The sequence below is a fragment of the Penaeus japonicus genome, unplaced genomic scaffold, assembly GCF_977035675.1.
Source record: "Penaeus japonicus unplaced genomic scaffold, GWHDUDI00000001_assembly GWHDUDI00000016, whole genome shotgun sequence".
NCBI classification, from domain to species: Eukaryota; Metazoa; Arthropoda; class Malacostraca; order Decapoda; family Penaeidae; genus Penaeus; species Penaeus japonicus.
In genome coordinates, this window is record NW_028234418.1 from 36,409,760 (window position 1) to 36,422,259 (window position 12,500).

The window sequence follows — 12,500 nt, forward strand, 5'->3', positions numbered from 1 at the left end:
AGAGAGAGAGAGGAAATATACAAAGAATGAAGAGAAACATGTCATAAAAAGAGCAAAAAGGAACGAACATACCGAAAAAAAAACGAAAAAAAAAATGAAAAAAAAAAAAATAATTAAAATAAAAATAAATAGAAAAAAAAAAAATAAAAAAAAATAAAAATAAAAAAAAAAATAAAAAAAAAAAAAAAAAAACATAAAAAAATAAAAAAAATAAAAAAAAAAAAAAAAAAAAATAAAAAAAAATAAAAAAAAAAAAAAATAAAATAAATAATAAAAAAAAATAAAAAAAAAAAAAAAAAAAAAAAAAAAAAACAATAAATCAAAAAAAATGACAAGAAAGGAACAGAGACGTTTTTTAAAATTTATTATTAATATTTTTAAAAAAAAACATAACTCAAAAAGTACAAAAGATCCCAAAATAAAACGGTACAAAACAAGAACAACAACAAACGGTACAAAGAACAAAACAAAGCAGTCGAACGGAACAAAACAAATAAAACAATTCAAATTCAAAATACAAATAACAAAAGTTGAGGAAGTGAGAGAGAAAATAACATGACAATTCAAAGAACAAATAGATAAGATGCAAATAAAAAAAGAGGGAGTGAGAGAGAGAGAGAAGAGATAAACACAGTAAGAAGAAGCAAGGAAAAGGAACGGAAGAGGGGGAGGAAGGAAAGAGGGGGGGGGGGGGGGGGAAGGGGAAGAGACGGAAGAGACATAAAGAGGTGGAAAGTGGAAGAAAATAGGGAGGGGGAGGGAATGGAGGAAAGAAAGAGAAAAAGGTACATGAGGAAGAAAGAGGAGGGAGGGAGACAGAGGAGGGGGGGAGGAAGTAGAAAAAGAAAAAGGAAGGAAAAGGGAAGAAAGGAGAAGAAGAAAGAAAAAAGAGGAGGGAAGGAAAAGAGAAGGGAAGGAAAGAAAAGATTGGGGTAAAGAAGGGAGAGAGGAGAGTGAGAGGGAGGAGAAAGAAGACGGGAGGTGGGAGAGAGAGAGGATGATGAGAGAGAGAGAGAGGAAGGGACTAAGGGAGGGGATGGGAGGGACGGGAGGGGAGGGAGGAGAGGAGAGAGGGGAGGAGAGGAGGGAAGGAAAGAAGGGTGGGGAGGAGTCGAAGAGAAAGAAAGATCTTGTTAGTGAAGATGGGTCTGTGTACTGCAGCTGTTCTCGGGATGATGATTGCGTTTTCAGTGTCTAGGAGGTCTCTTGCAGGTTTCATTTTTCTTTTAATGAATATGTCCCCTTGTCTTCCGAATCGTACAGGCATGGATGCGCACGCACATGCACGCATATTCGGATATACTCAGAGGATGACATAAAAATACACTCACATGTACACACTACACACTAGCTGGGATAAATATACACTAAATGATACACACACACAAATGAAAGCAAGAATATGTTTAAATACACAAAGGGAGAAACACAAAGACACAAACTGACACACACACACAGGCACAAACACACACACACAATGACACACAAACACTCACACACACAAAAATACACAATGACACACACACAAACAAACACACAATGACACACGCACAAACACACAATGACACACACAAACAAACACACAATGACACACGCACAAACACACAATCACACACACAAACAAACACACAACACGCACAATCACACACACACAAAAACACACACACAATCACACACACACAAAAACACACACACAATCACACACACACAATCACACACACAATCCCAAACAACCAACCCAACACATCTCTCCTAGACCAACTAACAAAATTTCTTAATTCTAGACAGACCTCGAGAGCTCCAGGCGTCTCTTTGCCTCGAGCTCACCCCCCTCCCCCCTCCCTCCCCCTCCCCCTCCCTTCCCCCCCCCCGGCCGCTGGGTCCAGAATCCATTCCGTTCCATCTGCCGAACCCCCCCCCCCCCCAAATCCCCCCTTCCTTGTGGGGCGACTTTAAGGTTTGTGTGTGTGCCGGAGAGAGAGAAGGGAGAGGGAGGGAGTGGGAGAGGGAGTTGGGGATGGGAGGATGGGAGGGAGGGAGGGAGGATGGGAGGATGGGAGGGATGGAGGGGGAGGGAGGGATGGAGGGGGAAGGAGGGATGGAGGGGGAGGGAGGGATGGAGGGGGAGGGAAGAGGGAAGGGATGAGGGGAGAGGGGGAGGGGAGGGAGGGGAGGGAGAGGGGAGGGGAAGGGGGGAAGGGGAGGAAGGGGGAGGGAAGGGGAGGGTAGAAGGGGGGAGGGAGGGTAGGGAGAGGGAGATGGTGAGGGTGGGAGGGAAGGGTGAGGGGAAGGGGTGGGAAGGGAGGGAGGGAGGGAAGAGGAGGAGGGGAGAGAGGGGAGAGGGGAAGGGGGAAGGGAGGGGGGAGGGAGAGGGAGAGGAGAGGGAAGAGGGGTGAGGAGGGGAGGGAGGGGAGGGAGGGAGGAGGGAGGGAGAGGGTAGGGGGAGAGGGAATAAGGAGTGGGAGAGGGGAAGAGGGAGAGGGAGGGAAGGATGAAGGGAGGGAGGGAGGGAGGGAGGGAGGGGGGAGAGGAAGAGGAAGAGGGAAAGGGAGAGGGAGAGGGAGAGGGAGAGGGAGAAGAATGTAATGGGAGAGAGAGCAAGATGGAAAAAAGAAACAGAACGTAAAAAAGAAAGAATGAAAATGAAAATATACTCAAAAAAAGGAAAAAGGAAGATGAACAAGAATGAGATGGGGGAAACAGAAGGAAGAAGAGAGACAGAAACAGAATGAACAGAAAAAAAAAAGAAAAATATAAAGTAGAGAAACGGAAAAAGTAAAATAAAAAAAAAAAAAAAAAAAAAAAAAAAAACAGAAAGAAAGCAATGAGTGAGTGAGAGAGAGGAGAGAGATTAATAAAAAAAAAAAAAAAAAAAAAAAAAATAAAAAAAACATCACGCATCTTCATTGACGTGCAGTAGTAAAATTCGCTCTCTCGAAGATAACACATCTCGCCTTTAATCTATCACATAACGGGAGTACGTTCCCTTTTTCCTGTAGCCTTTCCAGAGCTCATAGTCATAGCCTGAATTAAGTTCATTACAAAGCAGGGTGGCTGTGTGGGGTGGGGAGGGGAGGGGATACGGTCTCTCTGTCTATTCTGTCTATCCCCTTCCCTTTCCCTTTCTCTTTTTCTTTTTTTCTTTCTTGCTCTCTCTCTTTCTCTCTCTCTCTCCCTCTCCCTCTCCCTCTCCCTCTCCCTCTCCCTCTCCCTCTCCCTCTCCCTCTCCCTCTCCCCCTCCCTCCCCCCCTCCCCTCCTCTCTCTCTCTCTCTCTCTCTCTCTCTCTCTCTCTCTCTCTCTCTCTCTCTCTCTCTCTCTCTCTCTCTTAACCTGTCAGTCCCACGTTACTCGAAGCATCTGCTCTCTTTTCTGACATGTTTTTTTCTAAAGGTTTACATGATTGGCGGAAAAGAGGGAAAGGGGGAAGGGAAGGGCGGCTGGAGAGGGGAATGGAGGGAAGGGAGGGAGAGAGGAGGGGTGGAGGGGAGAGAGGAGGGGTGGAAAGGGGTATGAAGAGGAGGGAGGGGTGGCCGGAGAGGTGGAGAGGGAGGGTTGGAGGGGAAAGGATGAGGGGAGAGGGAGGGAGGAAGGAGGGGAAAAGGAAGGAGGGAAGTTGGTTGGAGTTTTGGAGGGGGAGGAGGGAAAAAAGAATGGAAGGAGAGGATGGGGGGGACGAAAGGACGAGTTGGATGGAGGATGGGAGGGTTTGGTCCGGTTTTTTTTTTTACCGAGTGGGAGGGTTTGTTTGGATGCTGAGGCCAGAGGGGAGGATGAAATCGAGGGGGGCCGGAGAGGTGGAGAGGGAGGGTTTTTTGGAGGGGAGAGAGGGAAGATAAGAAGAAAAAGAAACAAAGGAAATAGGGAGGAGGGAAGAAAAGGAGACAGGGAGGGAAGGGAAGAATATGAATAGAACGGGCAAAAAGAAAGGGGATGGGTTGTTGGAGGGGTGAGGATGGGAGAAACGGAAAGAAATGGAGAGAATACAAAGAACGAATAGGAAGAAAAGGAATGGAGAGATAGAAAGAGAACATGGGAAAAAGGAAGAAGAGATGGAAGAATGGAGAAGATAAGGAGGAAGGGGAAAGAAAAGAGAGGAGGAGGGGAGAATAGGAGGGATAAGGGGGGAGGGGTTTTGGATGGGGGGGATGAAGGGGATAGGAGGGAAGAAAAAAAGAATATGAGGAGAGGAGGGAGGTTTGAGAGAGGGAGAGGGAAAGGGTTGTTGAGGGTAGGGTTGTTTAGGCGGGGGGTTTAGGGTTTAGGTTTGAGGGGTTTTGGGTTTTGGTTTTTGTGGTTTTTTTTGGTTTTAAGGGAGGGTTTTAGGGTGTTTATGTTGCGGGGTTGGAGGGGAGGAGGGAAAAGAAAAAGCAAAAGAATGGGAAGAAAGAATTGGGAAGAATAAATAAGAAAGAAAAAGAATGGGGATGAGGAGATGAGGGGAGGGAAGATAAAGAATGGGGGAGAGGGGAGAAGGAAGAAGAACGGAGAGGGGGGGGGAGAAGGGAATGAAGGAGGGGAAATGAGGAAAAAAAGATGGGAAGAAAATGGTGAGAGAGGGGAAGAAACGGAAGGGGGTGGGTGGTGGTGGGGAGGGAGGGAGAGGAGAAGAAGAGGGGGGGGGAGAGAGGAGGAAGAGGGGAGAGGAGGGGGTGGAGGGGGTGAGAGGAGGGGAGAGAGAAGAAGTGAAGTGAGAGAGAGGAGAGAGGGAGTGAGAGAGAGGGAGAGAGAGAGGAGAGAGAGAGAGAGAAGAGGAGGAGAGATGGAGAGAGGAGAGAGGAGAGAGGGAAGGAGAGTGAGAGAGAGTGGTGGGGTGTGGAGGTTGGGGAGGAGGAGGGAGGAGAGAGGGGGAGGCGGAGGAGGGGAGAGGGGGGAGGGTTGGTAGAGTGGTTATTTTGGATGGTGGTTTGGTGTGGTGGATTGGGGAGAGGAGGGAGAGGTAGGAAGAAAATAAGAGAGGAGGGGGAGGAGAGATGGGAGAGAGGAGGGGGGGGGGGAGAGAGTGAGAGTAGGCGTGGGGTTGGGGGTGGGTGGAGGGTGGAGGGGAAGCGAGGGGGGTGGGTAGAGTTTTTTTATAGATTGTGGTGGTGGTGGGGGGTGAAGGCGAGAGAGGATGGGGGGGTAGGGTGGTTGGTGGGGGATGGTAGTTTAGGGGGGTTAGTTTGGTTTATGGTAGTATGAGTGTAATATTTTTAGAGTTGTAAGTAGGAGGTGGGGGGGGTTAGATTTTGGGTATTTTTAGTAGGGGGGTTGGGTTTGGGGTAGAGGGGGTGGGGGAGGAGGAGGGGGGAGGGGAGGAGAGGGAGAGGGAGAAGGAGAGGGGGGTAGGAGATGGTAGGGTTTGTGAGGAGTGAAGGAGGAGGAGAGGGGGGATGAGAGAGGAGGAGGGGTGTTGGTGTTTGGAGGGAATGGGTTGGAGGGGTGAAGGTGAGGAGGGAAGGGTGGCAGAGAGAGGGAGGCAGAGAGGGGGTTTCGAGTTAGTTTAGAGTGTGTGGGGTTATTGGTTAGTTTAGAGTGGTGGTATAGATAGAGTGGTTTGATGGGGTTAGAGTGGGATGTGCTTGAGTGTTGGGAGTAGAGTAGAGAGTCGTGGGTTTTTGAGAGGAGGGGAGTGAGAGGGGGTTAGATGGTGGGGTGGGTAGAGGGTTTTAGAGTTTTCTGGTGGGGGTTTTGGTTTGTGTGTGTTGTTAGTGGTTAGGGGTAGTGTTTTTAGTGGTAGGTTGGTAGAGTGTAGAGTAGTGTTTTAGTGTGTTCGTGTAGAGGTGGGGTTAATATGGTTGTTGGGGGGGTAGTAGAGTTAGAGTTGTTGTTTTGAGTTTAGAGGTAGGGGGGGGTAGGATATAGTTATTTAGAGTGTGAGGTGTGTAGTGGGGGTGGTTTTAGAGTGTTTTGGGTAGATTTTTTTAGGGTTAGTGTATGTATGGGGTTTGTGGTTTGGGGGCTTTAGAGTGTTTTGGTAGAGTGGGTTAGGGTGGTTATAGGGGGTAGATGAGTGTAGAGATTTTTAGAGTTTGGGGTTAGAGTGTTTTTGAGTGTTTTGTGGTTGGTATAGGTTGAGAAGTTGAGAGTTTGGAGTGAGAGGGGGTTAGAGTTTTTTAGAGGTGTGGTTGGAGTGTTTTAGAGTTTTGTGTTGGGGTATAAGAGGGGTAGAGTTTAGAGGTTGAGGATGTAGGGATTGATTGGTTAGGTGAGTTGTAGAGTGTGTACGTATATAGAGTTTTGTTTGGTTTTTTAGATTTTGTTGTTATAGAGTGGGTAGATGGGTTTGGGTAGTTTGAGTAGAGTGTAGGAGTTTTTTATATAGTAGAGTTGAGGTTAGGGGTATATGGGTAGATAGGAGTTAGGTTTGTTAGAATTTTTTTGGGTTGGGTTAGTGGAGTTGATAGTTTTTTAGGGTTGAGTTGTTTTAGAGTGTTTTTGGAATTTGCTTCTTTTAGTGTGTAGTGTTTTCAGTCGTGTTTGGGTTAGTGTTTAATTTTAGAGATTTTATTTGGTACGTTTGTTTTTGTTTTGTACGTAGGGAATTGGAGGAGGGGATGGTGGGGTTGTTGTTTTTAGGGTGTTTAAGGGGAGGAGGAGAGAGGGACGTGAGGAGAGAGGTGTTTTTTTATTTTTTTGTGGGGTTTTTAAGGGGAAGAGGAGAGAGAGGAGAGAGAGGTTTAATTTTTTTGTTGTTTTAAGCTTTTTTTGTTTATTTTTTTTGGTTGGGTTTGGGGTTTTTTTAAGGGGAAGAGGGGCAGGGGGAGGAGACAGGGGGATGGAGTGAAGGGAAAAAAGAAGAGTGTGAGTGGGAAATGAAGGGAAGGAGTGAGGAGGAGTAGGATGGGAGATGGCGACAACGGGGGGGGTAAGGGAAGGTTAAAAGTAGTGTGTAAGGGAAATTTGAAGTGGGAGACTGTGATAGGATAAGTTTGTGATAAGTTAATGGGGTTTTTGGGTTAGGGGGAAGTGAGTAGTAGTTAAGTGATTGAGAGTAGGAAGGAATTTGGGATAGTTGGGAAAGTAAGGGGAAGTGAATTGGGGTGATGAGGTGTGGGAGATGATGAAATGATAGGGAGGAAGGTGTTATGAGGGAGTGGGAGAAGAGTATAGGTTAGATAGAGTAAGAATAAGAGAAGGTAAAGGAAGGAAGTATAGTGATGTAGACAAAAGAGAAGTAAGTAGAAGTAAGATGAGTGAAAGTGTATTAAAGTGAAGTATAGAGAAGAGAGAAGTGAGAATACGATTAGTATGGAAAAGGGAGATTAAGTTGTTGGGGAAGAAGTAAAGAAATGAAATGTAAGTAGGTTGAAGGTAAGTATGAGAAAGGGGAGGGGGATGCTATGTAAGAAATTAATGCTTGGGAAGGAAGGGGAAAAAAAAGAGAGAGAGAGAGAGAGAGAAGAGAGAGACGAGAGGAGGAGGAGAGAGAGAGAGAGAGGAGAGAGAGGTGTGTGTGATGAGATGACGAGGGAGGAGGAGAGAGTGGAGAGGGAGGGTGAAGAGGAGAGATGTGAGAGCGAGAGAGGAGAAGAGAAGAGAGAGGAGAAGGGAGAGAGAGAGAGAGAGGGAGAGAGGGAGAGAGAGGAGAGAAGGATGAGTGGGGAGTGAGAGAGAAGAGAGAGAGTGAGATGAGGGAGGAGAGAGAGTGTGGAGAGAGGGAGAGTGGAGAGGAGAGAGAGAGGGTGAGAGAGAGAGTAGAGAGAGAGGAGAGAGAGAGAGAAGAGAGGAGGAGAATGAGGAAGAGGAAGAGAGAAAGGAGGAGAGAAGTGAGAGAGATAGAGTGAAAGGAGAGAAAAGAGAGAAGAGAGAGAAGAGTGAAATGGTGAAGAGAGAAGGGAAGAGAGAGAGATGAGAGAGAGAGAGAGAAGGAGAAAGAGAGAGAGAAGAGAGAGAAGGGGAGAAGAGAGAGGGGAGATAGAGAGGACGAGAGAGAGATAGAGAGTGAAGAGAGAGGAAGCGAGAAGAGAAGAGAAGAGAGAGAAGAGAAAAAAAGAGGAGAGGAATGTGAGAAATGAGATGAGAGAGGAGCCAAGAGAAAGGGGAGAGAAGAAGAAAAGAAGGGCAGCAATGAGTGAGGGAGAAGAGAGAACAAAGAGAGGATGAGGAGGAGAGATTGGGGAGGAATGAGAATGATGTGGATATTAGAATATTATGGATTAAGAAACTCATAAGTCATCATTATGTCTCTGTCTCCCTCTCTTTCCCTCCCCCTCTCCCTTTCTCTCTCTCTCTCTCTCTCTCTCTCTCTCTCTCTCTCTCTCTCTCTCTCTCTCTCTCTCTCTCTCTCTCTCTCTCTCTCTCTCTCTCTCTCTCTCCTTCCTTCCCTCCCTCCCTCTCTCCCTCTCTCCCTCCTTCCCTCTCTCCCTCCTTCCCTCCTTCCCTCTCTCCCTCCTTCCCTCCTTCCCTCTCTCCCTCTCTCCCTCCTTCCCTCTCTCCCTCCTTCCCTCCTTCCCTCCCTCCCTCCCTTTCTCTCATTCGCTTCCCGGTTGCTTTAATTAATGTCCGTTATCATAATTCATTACGAATTCATCTCCATCAGTCATCCCCTTATGAATAACATATATCATTGATTTATTTTTCATTCATTGGAACAAAACAATGACAATGGCGATGGGGATGATATGCATATTTGTATATGTGTGAGAGAGAGAGAGAGAGAGAGAGAGAGAGAGAGAGAGAGAGAGAGAGAGAGAGAGAGAGAGAGAGAGAGAGAGAGAGAGAGAGAGAGAGAGAGAGAGAAAGATCCAAGACTCTGCAGCCGAAGCATCAGCGCTCTGGCGGTCTCCCCGCATCTCTCTCGTAATAGATGGGGCTTCCGAACTTCAGCTTCAGGAGCGGGGGGGGGGGGGGGGAGAGAGAGGGTGATGCATCTCCCATTTCACGCTGAAGGTCTTAAGAAAAAAAAAAATAAAGAAAGAAAAAGAAAAGAAAAAGAAAATGACGCCCACTTGTACTCTATCTCTTCGCCGCATCGTGAGAATTTTTCACGTTTGGCCATTAATCTGTGAGGCCATAAAGGCGTCTTTCCGGTGCGCTTTGGAAAAGGGAGATGAGATGAGATGAGAGAGCTTGAGTGAGGGAAAAGGAGGGAGGGAGGGAGGGAGGGGGAAGGAAAGGGAGGGAGGGAGGGAGGGAGAGAGGGAAGGAGGGGGAAGGAAAGGGAGGGAGGGAGGTAGGGAAGGTGGGAGGAGGAAGGAGGGGGAAGGAAAGGTAGGGAGGGAGGGAGGGAAAGGGAGGGTGGGAGGGAGGGATGGGGGAGGAGGAGGAAGGAGGAGGAGGGGGAGGAGGAGGAAGGAAGTTTAGAGGAGGAGGAGGACCCGAGGAGGAGGGAGGAGGAGGAGGAGGAGTGGGTAATGGGTGAGGAGGAGGAGAAGGAGGAGGAGGAGGAGGAGGAGGAGGAAGGAGGAGGAGGAGGAGGGAGGAGGAGGAGGAGGAGGAGGAGGAGGAGGAGGAGGAGGAGGAGGAGGGAGGAGGGAGGAAGGGAGGGAGGGATGGAGGAGGAGGGGGAGGAGGAGGAGGAGGAGGAGGAGGAGTAGGAGGAGGAGGAGGAGAAGGGTAAGGAGGAGGAGGAGGAGGAGGGAGGAGGTGGGAGGAAGGAGAGGGAGGGATGTGAGGAGGAGGAGAGGGAGGAGGAGGAGGTGGAGGAGGAAGGGGAGGAAGGAGGAGGAGGAGGAGGAGGGAGGGAGGGAGGGAGGGAGGGAGGGGGAAGGGGGAGAAGGTAAGGAAGGGAGAGAGGGAGTGGGGCAAAGGGAGGGTAGGGAGAGCGGAGAGAGGGGGTAGGGAGAGAGGGAGGAGGAGGAGGACGAAGAGGAGAAGGAGGAGAAGAGAAGAGGAGGAGGAGGAGGAGGAGGAGGAGGAGGAGGAGGAAGAAGAGGAGGATGAGGAGGAGGAGGAGGAGGAGGAGGGAAGAGGGAAGAGGGAAGAGGGAAGAGGGAGGAGGGAAGGAGGGAGAGAGGGAGGGAGGGAAGGAGGGAGGGAGGGAGGGAGGGAAGGAGGGAGGGAGGGTAAAGGGTGGGGGAGGAGGAGGGAGGAGGGAGGCAGGGAGGGATGGAGGGAGAAAGAGAGAGAGAGAGAGAGAGAGAGAGAGAGAGAGAGAGAGAGAGAGAGAGAGAGAGAGAGAGAGAGAGAGAGAGAGAGAGAGAGAGAAAGAGAGAGAAAGAAAGAAAAAAAGAGATCGAAATAGAAATAGAAAGAGAAAGAGAGAGAGAACGAAAAGCCTTATAGACCCGCGTGAAGACCCCTCACCCCCTCCACAATTCTTTCGAAAAAAAAAAAAAGTCAAAAAATGCAAAACCCGAACGAAAATGTGGCGTCCCGACAGCTCCCGAGACTCCCTGACAACCAGACTAATTTTCCAAACCGTTAACCGAGCGACTCCTGCGACTCATCTTCCTCTCGGGACCGAAGGAGCGACGGAGGCGGAGGAGCGGGATAGGAAGGTTAGGAGGGTTAGGAGCGGGATAGGAAGGTTAGGAGGGTTAGGAGCGGGATAGGAAGGTTAGGAGCGGGATAGGAGGGTTAGGAGCGGGATAGGAAGATTAGGAGCGGGATAGGAGGGTTAGGAGCGAGATAGGAAGGTTAGGAGCGGGATAGGAGGGTTAGGAGCCCGGATAGGAAGGTTAGGAGCGGGATAGGAAGGGTAGGAGGGTTAGGAGCGGGATAGGAGGGTTAGGAGCGGGATAGGAAGGTTAGGAGCGGGATAGGAAGGTTAGGAGCGGGATAGGAGGGTTAGGGGCGGGATAGGAGGGTTAGGAGCGGGATAGGAAGGTTAGGAGCGGGATAGGAGGGTTAGGAGCGGGATAGGAAGGTTAGGAGCGGGATAGGAGGGTTAGGGGCGGGATAGGAGGGTTAGGAGCGGGATAGGAAGGTTAGGAGCGGGATAGGAGTGGGATAGGAAGGTTAGGAGCGGGATAGGAGGGTTAGGAGCGGGATAGGAAGGTTAGGAGGGATAGGATGGTTAGGAGCGGGATAGGAAGGTCAGGCGATGCGGGGGGAGCGGGGGGGGGGGGCTATTGCGATCGACCTTGCACGCATAGACAGACACACACGCACAGAAGCACGCACGCTCTTTTTTTTTCTTTCTTTCTTTCTGTCTTTCTTTCGTTTAATTATTTATCTATCTATGTATACATATACTTATCTCTTCCTTTATTTTTATTTCTTTCTCTCTCTATATATATTTCTCTCTCTCTCTCTCTCTCTCTCTCTCTCTATATATATATATATATATATATATATATATATATATATATATATATATATATATAGAGAGAGAGAGAGAGAGAGAGAGAGAGAGAGAGAGAGAGAGAGAGAGAGAGAGAATGAGAAAAAGATGAAGAACAAGAACAACAACAAAAACAAAAACAACAACAAAGGTCTCTCCTCACCCCCATAACACAACCTAATGACATACATAGAATTACAAGTGATACGAATGCTCTCTATGGGTTCACGTAATATAACACATCCATTAAACCCAATTAACCTTCTCAATTCTTGGGGGGTGAGGAGGAGGAGGGGGAGGGGGAGGGGGAGGGATGAACGAGGGAGGGGGGGGAGGGTGGAGGCGAATTAAGGTGACCTCAGATAATTATGGCAATAGTTCAGAACAGGAGATAAGGGGCCTGGCTAAAGAATGAGGAGCGATTTCATATAATCAGATTCCAAGCACGTATTGGATGGCCGCCTTGACAGAATGGCGCAGTTATCCCTTCCCCTCAATGTCCTTAATGTTGTTCTTGGTAATAGGCGTAATGGTGATAGGACTTGTGTGCTGTCTCCTCCTCTCCCTCCCTTTTCCTCCTTCGATAGATGGCTGTTGGTTGGTTGGTTGGTTTCTTTCTCTCCCTCTTTTTTTTTCTTTCTCTCTCTTTCCCTTTCTCTATTTCTCTTTTTTTTTCTCTCTCTATTTCTCTTTCTGTATTTCTCTTTCTCTCTCTCTCTCTCTGTGTCTTTCTTACTCACTCACTCACTCATTTTCTGTTTCTCTCTGTCTTTCGCTCTTTCTCACTCACTCACTCACTCACTCATTCATTCTCTGTCTCTGTCTCTGCCCTTGCCCTTGCCCTTGTCCTTGTCCTTGCCCTTGTCCTCGCTCTCGCTCTCGTACCCTCTCCCTCTCCCCCTCTCTCTCCCTCACCCTCTCCTTCTCCCTCTTCTTCTCCCTCTCCCTCTTCTTTTCCCTCTCCTTCTCCTTCTCCCTCTCCCTTTCCGTCTCATCAATGCCATTCTCTTTTCCTTCTCTCTCTCCTCTGCCAAACTGCCTTGCTCTCCCTTCCCTTCCCTTCCCCTTATCCCTCTATCTCTCAGAAGCATCCTTATCCTTCATCCTAATTCCAGGCAGTCCTCGGCACCACCCGACACATCCATCCATCCATCCCCCCCCCCCCTCCCCCCGCACCGCCCAAGGTTCCCATCCCAGAGCGCCCGCCGTACTAACCTGTGTGTGTCCGCTGGTGGGCCTTGAGGTGAGAGGATTTAGTGTAGACTTTCTTACACCCTGGGAAGAGGCACTTGTGCA

At 48.6% G+C, this 12,500-nt stretch overlaps 1 protein-coding gene across 1 annotated transcript in view; it reads right to left on the reverse strand.

Annotated features, from left to right (window-relative positions):
• Positions 1-12,500, reverse strand: part of LOC122248471 (Krueppel-like factor 6) — a 256,232-nt gene that overhangs the window by 26,533 nt on the left and 217,199 nt on the right. The window contains exon 2 of the mRNA XM_043008491.2: positions 12,420-12,500. This exon is cut by the window's right edge and continues 853 nt beyond it. Coding sequence (XP_042864425.2) covers positions 12,420-12,500 — 81 coding nt within the window. The remainder of the gene's footprint in view (positions 1-12,419) is intronic.